At 38.2% G+C, this 22,252-nt stretch overlaps 1 protein-coding gene across 11 annotated transcripts in view; it reads left to right on the top strand.

The window, feature by feature from the left end:
- PPFIA2 (PTPRF interacting protein alpha 2) overlaps window positions 1–22,252 on the top strand; it is a 501,553-nt gene that overhangs the window by 80,716 nt on the left and 398,585 nt on the right. For 7 of the 11 annotated variants that reach the window (XR_009736286.1, XM_061415634.1, XM_061415632.1 and 4 more), the window contains exon 3: window positions 21,567–21,620. The exons of the other annotated variants lie outside the window; for them this stretch is intronic. Coding sequence is in view for 6 of the 7 variants with exons in the window: in XM_061415634.1 (XP_061271618.1) it covers window positions 21,567–21,620 (54 nt within the window). In the remaining variant the exon portion in view is untranslated. The remainder of the gene's footprint in view (window positions 1–21,566; window positions 21,621–22,252) is intronic. 11 annotated transcript variants of the gene reach the window in all.

The raw sequence follows: 22,252 nt of genomic DNA, 5'->3' as shown, positions 1-22,252 counted from the left end.
ATGCATTGGAGGAGGAAATGGCAACCCACTCCAGTGTTGTTGCCTGGAGAATCCCAGGGACAGGGGAGCCTGGTGGGCTGCCGTCTATGGGGTCGCACAGAGTCAGACACGACTGAAGCAACACAGCAGCAGCAACAAATATCTTAGCTCTGACAATATTTGTTATAAAATCTCCTGTGCGCCAATGTATTTTATTACAGTACATGGTAATTATCATGGAACATGAAACAGATAACTTGCATTCAGGTTACTTGAAACCACTGCTTTAAAGAAGAAAAGGAATCAATCTGTTTCCATAACGGTGTTTGTGTGTGTCTGTCTGTGTGTAAGTGTGTGCATATATATGAAAAGGATAAGGTAGGTTAAATTAATAGCCACTCTAAGCCACACTTTCTGAGCACCACTCCTCCATAGGTGCAGGAAATGGTCAAAAGTTACACAAATTAAAGGATTTGCCTCAAATTAGATAAAAAGTATGTTTTATCCTCAGGGGCCTATATCTTCATGCTCCTTCTTCTGACTCTTTACCCACAGCAGTCCTACATAAACAAATCTCTTTTCTTAGAAACAAATATTTTCAACTCTTGCTCTACTAAATCAGAAAGTCTCTGAATAAGACATGACATCAGTATTTTTGTCATCTTCATGTTTCTCTTCTGGAATAGTAATATACATGATGAAATTTATATATATTTTTTGTGACTTATTTTAGAATGTCCCTCAGTAAACTTATCTGAATAGAGCTATTCTTATCACATTGGTTATAGTTGCTTGTATTGAAGACTTTTAAACACTATATATAGATTTGTTTAAAAAATTAATGTCAGTTATTTCCTTGATTGATTATTCTAGCCTGACTTGAATTGAAATGGTATATTCATCCAGTCACTCAGCCATATTCATTGAGGGCCTGTCTTATGTACACGTTGATCCAGATTCTGGAAATTGAGCAGTGAATAAAACAAAGTCTTTGCCTTGAGGAAACATGCTGAATAGTGAAGGGGAGAGACAACTTGAGAGCATTTGTAACATTTTAGAAGTTTTTATTGATCGATTTTAATTTTACTAAAGAAAACCCATGTTCTCTTGCAGTTTCTAGGTCAATGTTATTGCTAGAAAGTGTAAAGTGCCCTCTTCTGAATAATGTAAATCTAAATCCAATAGTGTGATATAATTATATATAGATTTTTCAGCTGAAGTGGCCTATAAAACTCTTCATAATTACAAATATAACATTTAATTTCTCTGTTTTTCTTTTCCTTTTCTTCCCCAAACTAATTGGATATATCTCCCTAAGTCTGAGCTGAGAGTTGTTGTAAGGGAATAAAATTGTAACTACAGTAAATAATAATATTTTGTAAGTTGGTTTTAAATAGATTATTATATACTACAGCATTTAGTGAACAAACATAGCCTTAAGGTCTTAAAAATTGTTTACTGATAAATTATCTCATTTGGAATATATACTTTCCAGTAAGACCTCCCAATTGAGAGGGAGGAGGAAAGATATCTTCCTTTTTATGTTTAATTCATTACACAATTAGAAACATGTTCATTAAATAACATTTAGAAATCAGAGGAAAATCTACATTTCGTATGGAAGCCTGACACTTCTCCCATTAGGTAATGTCTATCTATGATTTATTTCAATAATAAAAATGATTCTACATTCATAATAAACCGAGATTTGAGATTAAAAGCATTTACTTTCACATGCAAAAAAGTCTTTGATTTCTTAAGCGAAAAAATGAAGGTCGAAAGTCAGAACTTTTAAGTGTATGAGGTTTAAGGATGAAAGACTGTCTTTTCATCTAGTGGAGAAAAACAGCAGGGGATCAAATAGGTCAGGACTAATTGGATCCCATTTTAATAGGTTAATTTTTTTATTGCGTATTTTCAAAAAACTGCCCAAAAAAATCTTTAATTCCTTTCCTGAGAGAAGAATTCATGATATGGCTTTAAAAATTTCTTGATCAATAATGAATTCCAAAGAAATGAAAATACAGTAACATGTATTATAGATAAAAAGTTTTGCTGAAGCCATTACATATCAAGAAGACTTTAAGAGACCATACTTAATTATAAGTCCCAATTAAATCTGCAAAAATATCATGAGATCTGCTCACCTTGGTTTTTGTCTGTGCTTCTTTAGATAAACCTGGTTTCTTCATAGTTTTGTAAGTCAAATATAAAAGGTTTAAATGTAAAAACATGCATTTTGTGTCTTTTTCCTTAAACTTGACTCAGTCACAATGTATCCTGATGAAATTATAATCAGATCAGATCAGTCGCTCAGTCGTGTCTGACTCTTTGCGACCCCATGAATCACAGCACACCAGGCCTCCCTGTCCATCACCAACTCCCAGAGTTCACTCAGACTCACGTCCATCAAGTCAGTGATGCCATCCAGCCATCTCATCCTCTGCCGTCCCCTTCTCCTCCTGCCCCCAACCCCTCCCAGCACCAGAGTCTTTTCCAATGAGTCAACACTTTGCATGAGGTGGCCAAAGTACTGGAGTTTCAGCTTTAGCATCATTCCTTCCAAAGAAATCCCAGGGCTGATCTCTTTCAGAATGGACTGGTTGGCTCTCCTTACAGTCCAAGGGACTCTCAAGAGTCTTCTCCAACACCACAGTTCAAAAGCATCAATTCTTCGGTGCTCAGCCTTCTCCACAGTCCAACTCTCACATCCATACATGACCACAGGAAAAACCATAGCCTTGACTAAACGAACCTTTGTTGGCAAAGTAATGTCTCTGCTTTTGAATATGCTATCTAGGTTGGTCATAACTTTCCTTCTAAGGAGTAAACGTCTTTTAATTTTATGGCTGCAGTCACCATCTGTAGTGATTTTGGAGCCCAGAAAAATAAAGTCTGACACTGTTTCCACTGTTTCCCCCATCTATTTCCCATGAAGTGATGGGACCAGATGCCATGAAATTATGATACCACATTCTTTATGACTGGATTATGAGAATGGGGAACCTATAGGCTATATACCTGTAGAAGAATGGAAAAACCAGATTTTTCTCTCCTACTGGTATGTAGGGGCTTCCCTGGTAGCTCAGCTGGTAAAGAACCCTTCCTGTTTTGGGACAATCTCCTGGAGAGGGATAGGCTACCCACTCTAGTATTCATGGGCTTCCCTGGTGGCTCAGATGGTAAAGAACCTGCCTGCAATGGGGGAGACCTGGATTTGATCCCTGGATTGGGAAGATCCCTTGGAGGAGGGCGTGGAAACCCCCTCCAGTATTCCTGCCTGGAGAATCCCTATGGACAGAGGAGCCTGGCAGGCTACAGTCCATGGGTTCGCAAAGAGTCCTACACAATTGAGCAACTAAGCACAGCACAGAATCAATATGTGATTCAAAAAAAAAGCACATCAATGACCACTGTTGTTTCTACAATGGCTACTTATGCTACTACCAGCTAAACCTTATTTGTACTTGCTATGTGCAATCATTTACTCCCCTTTCAATCATGTGAGACAGTTACTCTTATTAGATAAATTTCATATATGAGACACTAAAGCACAGAAATGTAAAGTAGCTGCTAAGTCGCTTCAGTTGTGTCCGACTCTGTGCGATCCCATAGATGGCAGCCCACCAGGCTCCCCCGTCCCTGGGATTCTCCAGGCAAGAACACTAGAGTGGGTTGCCATTTCCTTCTCCAATGCATGAAAGTGAAAAGTGAAAGTGAAATCGCTCAGTCGTGTCCAACTCTTAGCGAACTCATGGACTGCAACCTACCAGGCTCCTCTGTCCATGGGATTTTCCAGGCAAGAGTACTGGAGTGGGGTGCCATTGCCTTCTCCGGTAAAGTAGCTAGCCAAGATTATATATCTAATCAGTGTCAAAGTCAAGATTTGAACCTAGCTATCCTGGCTTCCCTGGTGGCTCAGAGGTTAAAGAATCTGCCTCCAATGCGGGAGACCCGGGTTTGATCCCTGGGTTGGGAAGATCCCCTGGAGAAGGAAATGGCAACCCACTTCAATATTCTTTCCTGAAGAATCCCATGGATGGAGGAGCCTGGTAGGCTACAGTCCGTGGGGTCACAAAGAGTCAGACACGACTGAGCGACTTCACTCACTTACTCACTCATCCTGGCTCTAAAGCTGTGTAGACCCATGTATTAATAAAACACTAACATGAACTACATGACAAAACCATAATATATTGAAATTAAATTATCACCTTTGTTGAATTTCTGCTTGCAAAATTCTGGATAAATTTTGTCATTTTGGGGGGTCCTGCTTGTTCAGACAATTCTGTTACAACACTAGGAATTAGGAATGAGGTCAGGGAGCTGCCTAAGGAAATTAGAGTTGAGGAATATAAATGCAAAACCATTTAAAAGAAGCAGAAATCAGTCGAAGTGTAGAGGTGGTCATTGGAGGATAACATATTTTTCTAAGGGAAACATTTTTTTTTTTTTTGACTAGCATGTGTATGTTCAGAGTGAGGCTAGACCATTTGTAAAAGCTCCTATGGAGGAGGGGGGAATTCTATACATGGAGTTTTAAGATTGTCATATACTTCCTTGTGCCTTCTTGAAAGGATGCTTTTTAATTACCTTACGTTTTACTCAAGCACTGCTGCTGCTGCTAAGTCACTTCAGTCTTGTCCGACTCTGTGTGACCCCATAGACGGCAGCCCACCAGGCTTCCCTGTCCCTGGGATTCTCCAGGCAAGAACACCGGAGTGGGTTGCCATTTCCTTCTCCAATGCATGAAAGTGAGAAGTCAAAGTGAAGTCGCTCAGTCGTGTCCAACTCTTAGCGAACTCATGGACTGCAGCCTACCAGGCTCCTCTGTCCATGGGATTTGCCAGGCAAGAGTACTGGAGTGGGGTGCTATTGCCTTCTCCGACTCAAGCACTAGATAGGAATACATTGGATGCGTATGTTCATATTTTTAATTCGTGATCAGATACTGAATGAGGAATATTTTTAATCTATGTTATAAAATATCTCTGGTTAAAAATAACATATGAGTCATCAGCCATGATGGTATATTCAGCATCTAAAAATCACGATGCTATTTAAATATTCTTTTGTGTCAGTGTGACTGAGTCATTCATACTCAGTTGAAAAGAAATTGCTTTTTTTTTTTTAATAGAATTCCATGTCATAGCTGATAGTTACAAGTGGCTTTGAGGTATCAAAATTCAACCTAGTAGTAATCACAGCAAAAATTGTTTTTCTTAGAAATTTAAGAATTCTTAAATATTTAGAAATGGCTAAGACAACAGAAATGTGTATGGAAGAAGATGTGTTGTGAGTTTTGCATACTTTTATGATTCATACTGAGAGTTGTTAATAACCATGTAAGCAATTGGTTGATCACTTACTGTTTATACCCCCAACATTCCTTTTAGAATGTTTTTGGAAAGACTGTTTTTAGATAGAGTTGTATAAATGCATAAAAACCAGAACAAGAAAAATGTTATTTCTTTTATTGACTCATTGGTATAAAAATTTTAATTCTGTGAAATACTTCTATGTTATATTGAGCCCTTATGTGGCAGAAAGTATTACAAATGTATATTGAGTTTAGTTGCTGTATTAGTTATCCATTCCTATTTAGCTGCTATCCATCCCTGCATAAACAATTACGCAGTTTTATAAAACTCAAAACCAGCTGACTTAAAACAACAATATTTGTTACCTTATGGCCCCTGTTGGTAGGGATTTGGGGTGGTTTAGCAGGTTCCCCAGACTCAAGGTCTCTCATAAGTCTGCAATCAAAGCATCCGCCAGGGCTGCAGCCATCTCAGTCTCACACAGGGAAGCAGTGGCTTCTGAGTTCATTTACATGAGCTCACAAGCTTTATGTCCTGGCTGCTTGTTGACATGAGACATTAGTTTCTTACCATGTGGACGTCCCCATAATGATACTTGTAAGGGGCAGCTTCCCCTAAGGGTTGAGAGAGAAAGACAGAGACACAGAGAGAGATCACAATTTTTGCAGCCTAATCTTAGAATCTCGTCACTTACATCTCGTCACTTTTACTATGTTTTCAACAGATCCGATTCATATTCAAGGGGAGACGAGTACACAAACCTATGGAATTTAGGAGATGGGATCATTGAGATTTGTTTTAGAGTCTCTCTACCCCAATTTCTAAAGATATATTAAACAATATTGTAAAATAAGTGAGATATATCCTTTCTCCCCTTTCCCTTTTTGATAATTTTCTCCTTTATGGAATTCTCTCCCTGAGTGTTACCTCTGGTCTGAAATGATGCATCTCCTTTCCATGACTGATGAAAATTTGCTTTGAGCTATTATCCATCGGTAGGTACTTGTTGAAGTAATGTTTCATATGCAAGACATTTGGCAAATGCATTGTGGACAGTGAAAAAGGATCAACTTCTTCCCATTGAGTTTGCACTTGAGATGTTTGAGATTGGATAGAATCTGTGGAAATGATTCACTTAGTGTTAGTGACTAATTCCAATAATGTGTAATCTTTCAATGCCCTAGAATAGAAAAATAATTTATAATAGGAGAATATAAAGTTGCTGGGGCCTGAAGGAGATTACTTTTTGGCAGAGGCCTTAAGAAAGCTTTGCTACAACCCTACAGTCAGCTGTTAACTCCAAGCCTCCTTCCATGACTTTGGGGTTTTTTGAATCAATATATTTTTGAGAATCCACACAACATAGAGAGGTAGATAAATCTCTGCTAAGAGAGTTCGAGTTTCTATGGAAAGAAAGCACATAGAATGATAATATAGGGCATATATATATATACATAAATATAATAGAAATTCAGTGGATGCAGTTTTTGAAAAGTGTATTTGGCATTTTTATTTTAGGGTACAAAAACAACCTAACAAACTCCTGGCTGGGCTGGTCAAGAAAATGTTGTTTGTTCTGAATCTGTAGTGTCCTCATACATCCTGTGATTCAGGCCAAGCCTACTCTGGCTTGCATTTTTAATATCCCCTTTGGTAGATTGAATAATGGATCCCAAGACATCCACATCATAATTCCCAGAACTTGAAAATATGTTACCTAACATGGTAAATGGGACTTTGTAGATTATGTCTAAGGATCTTGAGATGGGGAGATTGTTCTAAGTTACTTGGGTGGTTCAGTGTTATCTTAAGAGTCCTTCTCAGAGGGAGGCCAGAGGGTTAGAGTCGGACAAAGGGGATGTGAAGGTGCAACAGAAATCAAACTGATGTTCTTTGAAGTTGGAGAATGGGACTATGAATCAAGAAATGTAGGTGTCCTTTATAAGCTGGATAAAACAAGAAAGTAGGTTCTCCACTGAGGTCTCCAGAAGGAACACAGCCCTGCCACCACCTTGATTTTCAGGTTTCTGGTCTCCAAAACTGTAAGAAAAAAAACTTGTTTGGTTTTAAGTCACCAAATTTGTAGTAATCTGTTAAAGCAGCAATAGAAAAATTAATAAACGTCTTCCCCCTGGGCATTCTTTTTATCCACCTCCGGGCTAGTTTGCTCTGTCCTTCTGGGTAGTCCTCTTGGGTCTACTACATTTCAGGATGCACCTTTCCTATGCAGCCAACAGCTAGTCTTCGGAATGAGTGTGTGTGTACACATGTGTGCGTGTGTGTGCATGCGTGCTTAGAGGTTAGGGAGTGAGAAAGAAAGACAGGCTTTGGTGCTCGTGTCTAAAGATGTCAAACGTCCTGAAAAACAAAGATACCATACTGTACACACAAAAAGGCAACAAATTTTGGTGAAGATATAGAGAAATTGGAACCCTCGTACACTGTTGGTGGGAATGCAAAATAGTGTAGCCACTATGAAAAACAGTAGAGATTCCTCAAAAAATTAAAAATGAGGTACCATGTGATCCAGAAATCTTATTTCTGGATCTTTACACACAAGTATTTAAATCATAATCTCAAAAATATTTTTCACTGTGACACTATTCAGAGCAGCTGAGATGTGCAAAAGATCCACATGGATGAATGGATAAAGAAAATGTGGTGTTTATACACAGAGACTTACACATATACATGCACATGGAATATTATCCAGACTTAGAAGGAAATCCTGCTAAATGCAAGAACATGAATAAACCTTGAGGATATGCTCAGTAAAATAAGCCAGTCCTAGAAGAACAAACTCTGCATAATTCCATGTATACGAAATACCTAAAATAGTTCAAGTCATAGAAGGAGAGATTAGTGGTTTCCAGGGGCTATGGAGATGAGGAAATGAGGAGTTGCCAACCAACAAGTATAAAATGTCCATTATACAAAATGAGTAAGTTCTCGAGATCTGTGCAACATCGTGCCCACAGTTACTAGTGCTGCACTGTGCACTTGAAATTGTAAGAGGATAGAACCCATTTTAAATGTGCTTAAGGTATGTAAAATGTATATATATATATATTTATTTTTTTTCCTTTCAATAATGTGAATAATGCCCCCATTAAGAGAAGATGCTTTTTTATTCTGGCAGAACTTTTCTTTACAGTAGTTTATCAAGACCTGATGCAGCTACTTGCTTGAGGATGTGGGGATGCCTGTTACCGTAGCACTGTTCTTGGCCTTCGGGCCAACCTAAAATGGATGGAGGTTCGTAACACTGTACAGGAGACAGGGATCAAGACCATCCCCATGGAAAAGAAATGCAAAAAAGCAAAATGGCTGTCTGAGGAGGCCTTAAAAATAGCTGTGAAAAGAAGAGAAGCTAAAAGCAAAGGAGAAAAGGAAAGATATTCCCATTTGAATGCAGAATTCCAAAGAATAGCAAGGAGAGATAAGAAAGCCTTCCTCAGTGATTAATGAAAAGAAATAGAGGAAAACAACAGAATGGCAATGACTAGAGATCTCTTCAAGGAAATTAGAGATACCAAGGGAATATTTCATGCAAAGATGGGCTCAATAAAGGACAGAAATGGTATGGACCTAACAGAAGCAGAAGATATTAAGAAGAGGTAGCAAGAATACTCAGAAGAACTGTACAAAAAAGATCTTCACAATGCAGATAATCACGATGGTGTGATCACTAACCTAGAGCCAGACATCCTGGAATGTGAAGTCAAGTGGGCCTTAGGAAGTATCCCTACGAACAAAGCTAGTAGAGGTGATGGAATTCCAGTTGAGCTATTTCAAATCCTGAAAGATGATGCTGTGAAAGTGCTGCACTCAATATGCCAACAAATTTGGAAAACTCAGCAGTGGCCACAGGACTGCAAAAGGTCAGTTTTCATTCCAATCCCAAGGAAAGGCAATGCCAAAGAATGCTCAAACTACCGCACAATTGCACTCATCTCACATGCTAGTAAAGTAATGCTCAAAATTCTCCAAGCCAGGCTTCAGCAATATGTGAACTGTGAACTTCCAGATGTTAAAGCTGGTTTTAGAAAAGGCAGAGGAACCCGAGATCAAATTGCAGCATCTGTTGGATCATTATAAAAGCAAGAGAGTTCCAGAAAAACATCTGTTTCTGTTCTATTGACTATGCCAAAGTCTTTAACTGTGTGGATCACAATAAACTGTGGAAAATTCTGAAAGAGATGGAATACCAGACCACCTGACCTGCCTCTTGAGAAACCTATATGCAGATCAGGAAGCAACAGTTAGAACTGGACATGGAACAACAGACTTGTTCCAAATAGGAAAACGAGTATGTCAAGGCTGTATATTGTCACCCTGCTTATTTAACATATGCAGAGTACATCATGAGAAACACTGAGCTGGAAGAAGCACAAGCTGGAATCAAGATTGCTGGGAGAAATATCAATAACCTCAGATATGCAGATGACACCACCCTTATGGCACAAAGTGAAGAGGAACTGAAAAGCCTCTTGATGAATGTGAAAGAGGAGAGTGAAAAAGTTGGCTTAAAGCTCAACATTCAGAAAACGAAGATCATGGCATCTGGTCCCATCACTTCATGGGAAATAGATGGGGAATCAGTGGAAACAGTGTCAGACTTTACTTTTTTGGGCTCCAAAATCACTGCAGATGGTGACTTCAGCCATGAAATTAAAAGACGCTTACTCCTTGGAAGGAAAGTTATGACCAACCTAGATAGCATATTCAAAAACACGTGTATGCCTGTGGTGGATTCATTTCAATATATGGCAGAACCAATACAATATTGTAAAGTTTAAAAAAAAAAAAGAAAAAGCAGAGACATTACTTTGCCAACAAAGGTCTGTCTAGTCAAGGCTATGGTTTTTCCAGTGGTCATCTATGGATGTGAGAGTTGGACTGTGAAGAAAGCTGAGCGCTGAAGAATTGATGCTTTTGAACTGTGGTGTTGGAGAAGACTCCTGAGAGTCCCTTGGACTGCAAGGAGATCCAACCAGTCCATTCTGAAGGAGATCAGCCCTGGGATTTCTTTGGAAGGAATGATGCTAAAGCTGAAACTCCAGTACTTTGGCCACCTCATGCGAAGAGTTGACTCATTGGAAAAGACTCTGATGCTGGGAGGGGTTGGGGGCAAGAGGAGAAGGGGACGACAGAGGATGAGATGGCTGGATGGCATCACTGTCTCGATGGACCTGAGTCTCAGTGAACTCCGGAAGTTGGTGATAGACAGGGAGGCCTGGTGTGCTGCGATTCATGGGGTCGCAAAGAGTCAGACACGACTGAGTGACTGAACTGAACTGACTGAATGCTACTTATTACTATTTTATCTATTTTTCATCTCTCTGATTCTTTCATGATTATTATTTCCAAAATTAAGGTATTATCTATACATACTTAATAGTTAGCTGAAAATCCTGTGTCAGACTCTTCTGGAAGCATGAACTTAATGAATTTAAAATGTTTTATCTGCATTCTCACCAGTTTCTCAAGATTAGCTTAAAAACTCTAGTTGTTAGTTGGCCTAATACATAAAATTCAGAGAGAGATTGTTAGATATTTGTTAGAAATATCTGATGTAAATCAAAAGGATACATGTCTTTGAGATACTAAGTCAGATAATAGTTGGATAAGAGTTATATTTTACTCTTTTCTCTAAAAAAGTCACCTCAGGATAATATTCAGATTTTTTTTAACCCAGTAAAAGTTTTAAGCAGTTATTTACTGAGTTAAAAATAAAACCTGATCTAAAAAAGGATAGGTAGGGTATTGTATTTTTTTCTAGTTATTTACTTGTGTTTGTATCCGACAGGAAAAGCTGATGCATCATATAATTGGAGGTTTAATTGTAAATTAAGATCATAGAAATTGAGTCTCAACCAATGAAGGATAATAAGATACATTTTCATGAATTTTGTGTACCTAGGATCATAACATTGATGCCCTCTTTTGAATGTTGGATTCTTCCTCTCACTTGCTATAGTGCATTTCAAACAGACTTAAAGCTATTTACTATGGTATATAAATATGTGATAATGTCATATGACTCAACACTGAAAGAGGAATAAATTGTGTATACATTCATGAATTTTATAAAAAAAAATCATTGTTACTCTGCTGCAAAAAGATTGCTCAAACTTAGACAGAATAAAAATTATGCCTTTAAAAAAAGATACTGGTGAAAAATGTGTAAGAACTGAAGCCGTAGAAATGCGTAAAATTATAGGGATAGGTGAGGAGGTAGAATATGACACTTAGCATCTCTTGCCTTTCAGGGAAAATACATTCTATAAATTTATTCATACCTAGAATTAATCTGGATCTGGATCTCATCTACATGCCTGCTAATGCTTATGTTTCAATGTATATCAATATGTAATGTACCCGTAGCCCATCTTTATTTTATACATGTGTAATCTAATCTATACCTGTGCATGCATAATAAAGCTACTTTTAATTGATAATTTACTATATAGTTTATCAATATAACTTTCTATGAACTATTATAATTAATAACCCAAGGTCCTTCTAGGATAAAGTAGTAAGACATAAGTTGACTTATATGAGACATATAAAGCAATTTGGCCACGGTAACATAGCTAGTAAGTAGTAAAACTAGGCTTGAACCTGTTCTCTTGATCACTAAGATATTTCTACTTGCATGTCTATTGCATTTTGTAGGCGTGAGGTAGAAATAAAGGGCTGCTGGCTACTCAGCCAGGTTCTCTTGGGATGGTCCTCTGTTGTGTTAACAAAGATATCTGATCATCAGTTTTGTCATCTAGAAGTTTAAATTTTGCAGTAAACTCAAAGATAACCAGCTTCTCAATGGCTGGTATACACTAACGAAACCGGTAGATATATATCCATAATGAAAACGTTCTAATATAGGATAATGCACATTTCAGAGTGGTCCCAAATACTACTGTCAGCCATTTAGCTCTCCCTCTCCTTATAGGACTTCACGGGAGGCTAAATTCAACATAGATTTATTCCTTTAACATTTATTGGTCATGCATCATAATAACTATTGAAGATACACAGAAGGCAAGTCCCTCACTGAGCTAATTTATCCCTCGAATGGCAAAGACAGATGAGGAGAATGACAATTATAAAATGATTTGGTAGAGTTGTGAGTGAGTTAAGTGGAAGATGCTGTGGAAGTAGCAGCAGAACCATTACCCCAGCTCTTGGGACTCAGGAAAGTCTCCTGAGAAAAGGTTGTGCCTGGGTGGAGTTTCAAAGGGTAAGATTTATCCAGAGGAGGGAAGGATGGCTTTCTAGGCAGAAGGATCTGTGGTACAGAAGCACAAAAGTAAGAAACACTTGTCACAAAAGGAAGTACAGGATTCATTATGAAGGGAGTATATGGTTTCTTTTGAGGAGGCGGTAAAAAGTGAAATAGGAAAAGAAGTCTAGAACCATATAATGAAAAACCATGCATAAAGATACTTGATATGTTTCTAAGAAGAATAAGATCTTATTATTAAGGATAGAGCATGCTGCTGCTGCTGCTGCTAAGTCGCTTCAGTCGTGTCTGACTCTGTGCGACCCCATAGACGGCAGCCCACCAGGCTCCCCCATCCCTAGGATTCTCCAGGCAAGGACACTGGAGTGGGTCGCCATTTCCTTCTCCAATGCCTGAGATTGAAAAGTGAAAGTGAAGTCATTCAGTCGTGTCCAACTCTTCGTGACCCCATGGACTGTAGCCTACCAGGCTCCTCCATCCATGGGATTTAACAGGCAAGCGTACTGGAGTGAGTTGCCATTGCCTTCTCCGAGGATAGAGTATAGGAGTTAACATATACATGTTTGCATTTGAAACACATCATTCTGAAGTAGAGATTCTTAAACTTTACCCTGCATCAAAACTCAGCGGAGGGCTCAACAAGCATTAAACACAGAGTTTCTGATTCAGCAGGACTAGAGTAAAGCTCAAGAAAATGCATTTCTAAAGTTTCCAGGTGATACTGATGCTCCTAGTTTCCAGGTCACATTGCAAGAAGCACTTCTCTGGAGAAAAGACCATATTGATATAAGGATTAGAGTAGATAAAAAAGAACTCAAGAAAGACACTATTTTGGAGAAAGCTAGGAGTATGGGGAAAATTAGTTGAGGCTTTGAACTAAGGTAATGACTGGAGTGGATAATGAAAGGAGGTAGTAGAATGAACTAAGCGGAAACCCAGAAGGAAAAAATTGACTGACATTGTTATTTGAATACCAGAGTGAGGGAATACTCTACTGACCTCCAGAAATCTTGATAGGCTGTTTTTTGGGAAATGCCAACAGAGATAAATGCTGAGGGAAGAGACTGGGTGGAAGCAGTTGGCCGGAGTAATGACAGAGGAGGAGAGGAGAGGAGGTCTGATTTGGCTATACTGAATGTGAGACAACAAGGACCCATCAGTGTGTAAACAAACGTTGGCAAAACCAGAGCTGAGTCTGAGTCAAGATTTAGCACGTTTCCCTTTATCACCTCAGCCATATGCAAGGGAGCAGACAGGGAAAAAAGTAACACACACACACACACACACACATACACGCACACACACGATAGTGGAAAGTGCTTCCAAGAGGGCCCTCCATAGAAAAGGCAGAACCTTAAATCTCTTCAGTGCTTTCTTCAGAAAACCCTATTCCATGCAACGCTGACACAATTAGGTTTTTAAATTATGTAGAGTTCCTGTCCTGGTTTAAATTATTTGAGGAGGATACTTTGAATTTAGAAATATAGAGCAAAAATCTTTGGAATTTTACTTTTTTGCTAAATCCAGTGGTGTCAACGCTCCTATCTGTAGATCAAACAAGGGTGTTTTTTGTCCCATCAGAAAATATCCACCTCACTTCAGCAGAATTCTGCTTGAAATTTTATTCATTCCTTATACAAATATTAAACAAATATGTTTTATCCTAAGTCTCTGTGTGGTGTGCCAAGATATCCTCCATAGTTTTTCCACACCTCCAGTTAGTCAAGAGAGCCTTGTTGTTAAAAATCATTGCCTCTAAAGTTAGCCTGTCTAGATTTGAACACTTATTAGTTATGTAACCATTGTCAAATCGTTTAAAGTCTTGAAGATTGTTTCATCATCTGAAAAATGATGAAAATATTAACAGCTAAATGAGCTGGGATGTTAAATGAGACAGTAGAGCTCTCAGCATGGCATCTGGTACAATAGGTGCTTAATAAATGTTAATTATTGTGTCACCCAACCAAGATCTTAGGGCAGACTTACCTGGTAGGCATTCAAAAATAAATACAATTCCAGCAACATGAAATACTCAGACTTACTGTCTTTCTGTGACATTTACCCCATAACCCCGATGTGTTGTGAGTTTAGCACCTTATTTCTCTGAATTCTTCCTCATGTTGTTCTTCAGATCGATATACTGAAAGATCCTTCAAGTCAGAGAGGATGCCGTAGCCTCTGGATTCCATCCATCAGATTCAGTGTGGTGCCTTATGCTTATTTTGTGTGTGATATGTTTTTGACTAAGTTGTCATTGTCCTTCTGATGGCCAGCTAGACTCTGGACGCTTTGAGAGCTGTGACTTTGACTTATTCAACATCATGCTCTCTGTATCCAGCCCAGTGCCTCAGTCATAACAGGTGTTCAGTCATTCTCATTTTAAGGAATTAATTCTGTGGCTCAGAGAAAATTCATATTTGGGCCAGACTATGTTCAAAGCAAAACTGTAGCTATTTTCCTCTATTAAAAATTTTAAAGAAGTACTAAATAGAACTCTCTCTGACCTTCTTAAGGAAGACGATTTATGAAATTGGTTGTGTGTTTGTTGCTTCTCTGCCTCCCAGGAAATTTACCCTGTAAAGTTGCCAAGGAAAGACTAACAGCTTAAGTCTGGTAAAAGAGGAAAGATGCCTCATTAATAAACTCAGATTCATTATTTGGATGCTTGCCTCAAGGAGCTGGTGTTCTGTGATGAAAGATTGTTTCCATTAAGTCTTATGTAAAAAAATGAATGATTTTTTTAAGGAAATTTTGTTTTCTGACTTCTACTCATACCCAGTACTATGTACCTACACTCTGAAATGTTACATAAAAATGAGAATTTTTTATTTTTACTTTAATGTATTCAAACTGTTTATTAATGTTCAGTGCATATGTTATATAAAGTTTTCAACCATTGATTTATTTATTGTACAATAATTAGGGTATCAGGTCTTTAATTTGAAGTATTGGCAGTATTTCATCAGAAGATGAATTTAATGTTTCAGTTCAGTTGAGTCGCTTAGTTGTGTCCGACTCTTATTTTCTATTAAATCATTTTGTATATTTTCCTTCTTTGAACTAGAAACCATGGGTATAGAGAAATGTGTTGCCTCAAGATAAGATAATATAGAGTTGAGTGTCTTTTTTGAAGGAGGATATCTCTTTAGTGATGTATAATGGAAAAAAAAATGTATACTGTGCTTGAAGTTATAACACCCAGGATTTCAAAGGTTCTTTGGAGCATTTACCAGATGTGTGCTCTTGCACAAGTCATTCATTAATTTGTTCATTCAGGCATACTAAAAATACTTGGTATGCAGACACTATCGCCTTGAGCCATGCTTTCAAAGTGATACATTTATACAACAATGAGAAATACTTCAATTACATCCTCTGAGACTTGCCTTTTTTAAGTATAAATTATATTACCTGATTTATCCGTTCAGTCATTCATCTACAAAGTACTTCTTGAGCTCCCACTGTATGGCAAACTGCTCTAGAGGCTGGTAAGTGGTGATCCTCCCTTGCTGAACTCCAGACAACTCTGTTCTTTGACCGAACTCCTTTGGGCTTAGAGTGGTTACAGCTTCCTGCCAGTCTCCATGCTTCACCATCGCACTGGATCCATTAAACCATCCATATCTCTGTAAAATACCCTCGGATTAAGCATCTTGCTTTTGAGTTTGCCTGTTGCTTTTGGGTGGCACCTTCACTGATTCAGACAGTCAATTGTATTTGGATTGTTTTTCAAGCAGCAGTGAAGCCAGTGTGGCTGGGTGGCATGAGAGACAGGGATGATGGCAAAAGACAAGATCAGTGGGACAGCCAAAACCAGATCATCAGGGGCTTGCATGCCATAGTACTAAGTTTGAATTTTATTGTAAGATTAATGGGAAACCATGGAGGGGTTTGGATCATGGGAGTAATCTGACCTAACCTTCATTTTATATGGATAGTTCTGACTGTGTGTGGAGAATATATGCAGAAAGAAGGACCCATGAATGGACAACAGTTAGGAAAATAATTCTTTAGCCCAAGGGAGGATATTGTTGATACGGTCCAAGGGGTTAGGATGGTAGCAACATAGATGGCGGGGCTTCCTCGGTGGCTCAGTGATTCTTTAGAATCTGCCTGCAATGCAGAAGATGTGGGCTCAATACCTTGTTCGGAGAGATCCCCCGGAGAAGGAAATGGTAACTCACTCCAGTATTCTTGCCTGGAGAATTCCATGGAGAGAGGAGCCTGGCAGGCTACAGTCCATGGGGTTGCAAAGAGTCAGACATGACTTAGAGATTTAACAACAACAGCAATGGAGGTAATAAGAAACAGTCTACTCCTAGACACCCCACTCCAGTACTCTTGCCTGGAAAATCCCATGGACAGAGGAGCCTGGTTGGCTGCAGTCCATGGGGTCGCGAAGAGTCGGACACGACTGAGCGACTTCACTTTCTCTTTTCACTTTCATGCATTGGAGAAGGAAATGGCAACCCACTCCAGTGTTCTTGCCTGGAGAATCCCAGGGACGGGGGAGCCTGGTGGGGCGCTGTCTCTGGGGTCGCACAGAGTCGGATACGACTGAAGCCATTTAGCAGCAGCAGCGGCCATATTTTCAGAGAAGGCAATGGCACCCCACTCCAGTACTCTTGCCTGGAAAATACCATGGATGGAGAAGTCTGGTGGGCTACAGTCCACGGTGTTGCTAAGAGTTGGACACGACTGAGCGACTTCCCTTTCACATTTCACTTTCATGCATTGGAGAAGGAAATGGCAACCCACTCCAGTGTTCTTGCCTGGAGAATCCCAGGGATCAGGGAGCCTGGGGGGCTACCATCTATGGGGTCACACAGAGTTGGACACAACTGAAGTGACTTAGCAGTAGCAGCAGCAGCAGCCATATTTTAAACATAGAATTGGCAGGATTTGCTGATGGATTTGGACCTGACAAATTTGATAAATGGTGATGTCAAGATGGACAGTACTGGAACAGAAACCTACTTTGAGGGAGGCGTTGAGGTGAAAATCAAGTTTGATTTTGCAGTGTTAAGTGTTAGATGACTGTAATATACCCAAGTAGAAATTGGAGTAGGTAGTGTAAATCTATGAGAATAAAAGCCATGGTACTGAATAAACTAAGGGGAAAAAAAGTATTTCAAAGTGGTTAGCTGTGTCAAATGTGGCTTACAGATCAAGAAAAATGATGATGGAACACTGACCATTGATTCACCCAATTAGATGTCATTACTTTGACTTTTCACTTTCATGCATTGGAGAAGGAAATGGCAACCCACTCCAGTGTTCTTGCCTGGAGAATCCCAGGGATGGGGGAGCCTGGTTGGCTGGCGTCTATGGGGTCACACAGAGTCAGACACTACTGAAACGACTTAGCAGCAGCAGCAGTAACCTTGATAAGAGGGGTAGCAATGATGTAGTGGGGACAGAAGCCTGCATTGAGAGGAAATAGAACATGAGGGACATTTGGGGGGTTTTCCATAAAAGAGATGAGAGAAATGCTGAACTTTGATATTTTTTAGTATATGAATCATGTAAACTTCTCTACAAACATAAGATACCTCATCATATTTTTGAAGACCTTGAAACAAATTTTATATGTAATCATTCAATAAATAAGTTAATGTTTTACTATTTTATATTTATTTCACTGTACTAATACATTTTTCATAGATTATTTTGTGCATAAAAATGTACTTTATATTGAAATATGGTCACTTTCCTCTAAAGAATTTCTAAAATAATTACAAGTTAAAAATATGCATACATCAAATTTTAACATACCCATAGCTGGTAACAATACTGTATTGCTTTAGGTATTTTCATATTATATAAAGTAACTAGAAGAATAATACTTGAATACTTGATATTAACTTTAAATGTAGCTATTAGGTTCTAAGATGTTCTGAATCTGATGATATGTGCAATGTTAGATTCAGTTGACTGTTTAAAACTTTATTTTCTTCATTTTAGCATATTTAATACCCAGATTACCTTATCATCTTCTCATTAAACGTAATTGGCTGATTTTACTCTTCAGGGATAAAAATAAGGATCCATCAATTGCCCTGAGGAAAATCTCTAGTCCTAAAGTATTCCTTTTTCCCATCTCCACACAGAAGAAGCAGTATTTTCAACATCTGATCTTAATGATTTGCATGAAAAACCAAATTATGTGTCAAAGGGAAAAAAATATATCAATTTTTTGATCATGGGAAGGGGGTGCAGATAGGCACCCAAGAGCATCAGTGTAGCACAAAGTGGAATTTATTTTAAACCTGCCCTCAAAGGGCTGCCCTCAAGTCTCACTGTGTTCAGAGCTCTGACACTGATTGCTCCATCCCACTTGCAGTTCAGCCTTCCCAAAATTTCTGATTCATGGATCAGCCTTGAATTACTAACCTTCCATCTCAGGAGCAGGGTTTTCCCATATAAAAGAGACTGACTCTACATAGCTTGCGTCAAATACTGGCTAATAACCTCACTCAGGTGTTTGACACCTTGGAGAAGGAAGTGAAACTTTCATCACCTGGATTTTCTTTTAAGAAAGTTGATTACATAATTCATGCAGTTCATTAATCCTAGTTTATTTGGTTCTGTGTAGATGATAACCAGAGAAGGTGATGGCACCGCACTCCAGTACTCTTGCCTGGAAAATCCCATGGACAGAGGAGCCTGGTGGGCTGCAGTCCATGGGGTCTCTAAGGGTCGGACACGACTGAGCGACTTCAATTTCACTTTTCACTTTCATGCATTGGAGAAGGAAATGGCAACCCACTCCAGTGTTCTTGCCTGGAGAATCCCAGGGACAGAGGAGCCTGGTGGGCTGCTGTCTATGGGGTTGCACAGAATCAGATATGACTGAAGTGACTTAGCAGCAGCAGCAATAGCAGATAACAATCCATATAAAAGAGGCTATGTCATGCTGATGTTAAGCAGCAAGCCATCCCTGAGCAGCACATGGCAGGTGCCAGGTTAGCTTTCCACATTTCTGTAGATTTGACTGAGGAGACAATGAGTCCAAAGGGACTGAAAGAGTACATTACATATACAGCATGAACAGTCACCATTGTGTCAGCTTTCCACACCCCTAGAAAGGCCAAGAGTAGGGTGAGAGATATTTTAAAGACTGTTTATAATGTATACAAAGCATTTAAAGAGTATCTGCATGTAGTAAATGTTCAGTAAGTAGTAATTATTTTATTAGCTATTAAATCTAAATTCCATAACCTAAAAAAAATCAAAGTTTGATTTGAATGTTTTAATCAAATAGCATTATTGCAATAGCAAATTTTAAAATTATCTATAAAATTAATGTTTTTACTTTCTAGTGTCTCCCTTTTTGTTATGTGTTTATGAAGACATGTAAAAACAAAATAGACACATTTATAAAAGATTTAAGTTATATTTGGCAGATGAAATATTCAACAACCATCTAAAAGACTGACTCCCTTTCAACTATTTTCAGAGTTTCTCAAGGGATTTGCTTATTTCATCTATTAATTTTACAAGATAAATGCATTCACACATGCTTCTCTTGTTCACAACTGAAAATTTTCTTGGCATCAAGTGATGGGTAAGTTGTGTTTAACTTGGGTTTCTGTGCAAGTAGGAAACTGTCTCAACTTCACTCAAAGTAGAATATAAGCTCAAAAATTGTTTTTTAATTAGAAGAGTAAAAGAATACATCTGTATTCTCTTTAGAGCCATGAATTCATAATTTGCTTTCATTCAGCATGTTAAAAATCTTGAATAACAATGCCTTTTCCATGCATCTTCAGAATTCTCTTGTTGATTAATTTTTCTCAAGACAGTGAGAATTAGAAGCATTCTTAATGACATCCAGGTGTTTGGCTGATTCTCTGATCATAGATATTTAAATTTCTTTGCCTTCTGTCTTTACTCAGTTGCCTTTCTTTCATCTCCGATTTCTGGCTGCAACTACTTCCCCAGATTCCTCAAACCTATGCATTCAACTAGAGGCAAACAGATAAGAAGTGACCAGGGTCTCAAGAAAGAAACATTTTAGCAAAAAGTGCGATTTGCTTATGTAACCCTAAACTTCTTTCTGCTACCTCTGAGCAGACTGTTTGTTTTCTTTTTTCTTTTTTTATTTGGGAGGAGAGGGGGCTGGTTTAAAAATTAAAAGCTGCAAACGTTAACATCCCGAGAGATTTTACTTAAAAATCTACAATTCTAGCTTCTTTTGAAAAGATCATGATTAGTAACCCTGGAACCAAAGCCATACAACTGATAAGAAAGAGCTGCAGTTGTCCCTAAAACAGGGCACTTGCTTTCTAGTCCGTCACAGCATCACCCATTTCTTCATTTGTGGTATCTTTGTCAATTGTAAATTTTACTTAGGCATGATCTACTGTGTCTACCAATTTAAGATTCGAAATCAGTCCTTGTGAAAGAATAGCTAATCTATCCAGATCTGTTTAAATGTTCATCTTCTATATGTAGTAATTGGAGAAGGAAATGGCCACCCACTCCAGTATTCTTGCCTGGAAAAATCACATGGACAGAGGAGCCTGGTGAGCTGTAGTCCTTGGGGTCACAAAGAGTCAGGCACAACTTAGTGACTGAACATGTATAGTAATTGAGTGAACTGTAGATAATTCGATTTTTTTGTAGTTTGAGCATTTTTCCATAGGTTCAATATTCTTGCAAATAATGTGATAAATTGCGATTTCATTCAATTTTCATTATTCAGTTCCACCCTCACTTCAGCTTCTTAGAGGATGAAACATCTGCTTTCTAACCTAGGGCCATTTTCTTTGCATATTTAAAGAATAATTAATGTTTGTATTTTTTTTTTTCTATTTACAGATTGTACAGAAAATATCTAGATCTTTAGATAACAACAATTGGCATAGCTTTACCATAAGCAAAATTATCTCAAGACAAAACAAAAATGTAGTTGAGTGCCCTCATTTTGTAGCTAAAAAATATAGTGCACTGTGGGACTGGGAAATTCTCCTTGCTGTTCAGTAGCATTTTACAATCAACACCTCTCCCCTTTTCAGGATATCGAATCCCTAACAGGAGGGCTGACTGGTTCTAAGGGGGCTGATCCACCGGTAAGTTAGATTCTTCATTAAATTTAACTATTGACAAATTGAATTATGTACATACCAGATCATCAGGATTACTTGTATACAAGTGGTTGTACAGGTAACTTTTTCGAATAGGTTCTTTACAAACTTTATAGCTATTGCAATAACTAATATAAAAATGTGAACTTGCTTCGAGGTGTCATATGGTCTTTTAAAAAGTTTTAATAATTCATAAAATTCATCCCTATATTGACTCTAAAAATAAGAATGAAAGCTTCATCAGAACGTATAAACACTTTGCATCCTACTAATGCACTACAACATCAGTTACAACATTTTGGAACTTGAGAGTTTATTGTTTCAAATAAGTGTATGATTTTGGTTGCAATATACTTTCTTGTTACTGATGGAAAAAAACACAATTTTTTTCAGGCCATTTTTTTCACAGTGTTGATTCTTGATATCATTTCTTTCCTACTTTACCCAGGAAATGCATGAAATTTTTAGAAGAGTATTATTTTTAGACAATAACAAGAGATTAATAGTCTGGTATTGGAACACTGTAGTCTTTTCTGTGATGTCTGATCTCAGAAAACATTCAGTAAAGTAACATTCCTGTGATTTCACGCTTCAGGCACAAACAAGTTCATGGCACT

Source organism: Bos javanicus, chromosome 5 (assembly GCF_032452875.1).
Source record: "Bos javanicus breed banteng chromosome 5, ARS-OSU_banteng_1.0, whole genome shotgun sequence".
Lineage (NCBI taxonomy): Eukaryota > Metazoa > Chordata > Mammalia > Artiodactyla > Bovidae > Bos > Bos javanicus.
Note: the sequence above shows the minus strand (reverse complement) of the source record. Positions and strands in the feature narration are given on the sequence as shown.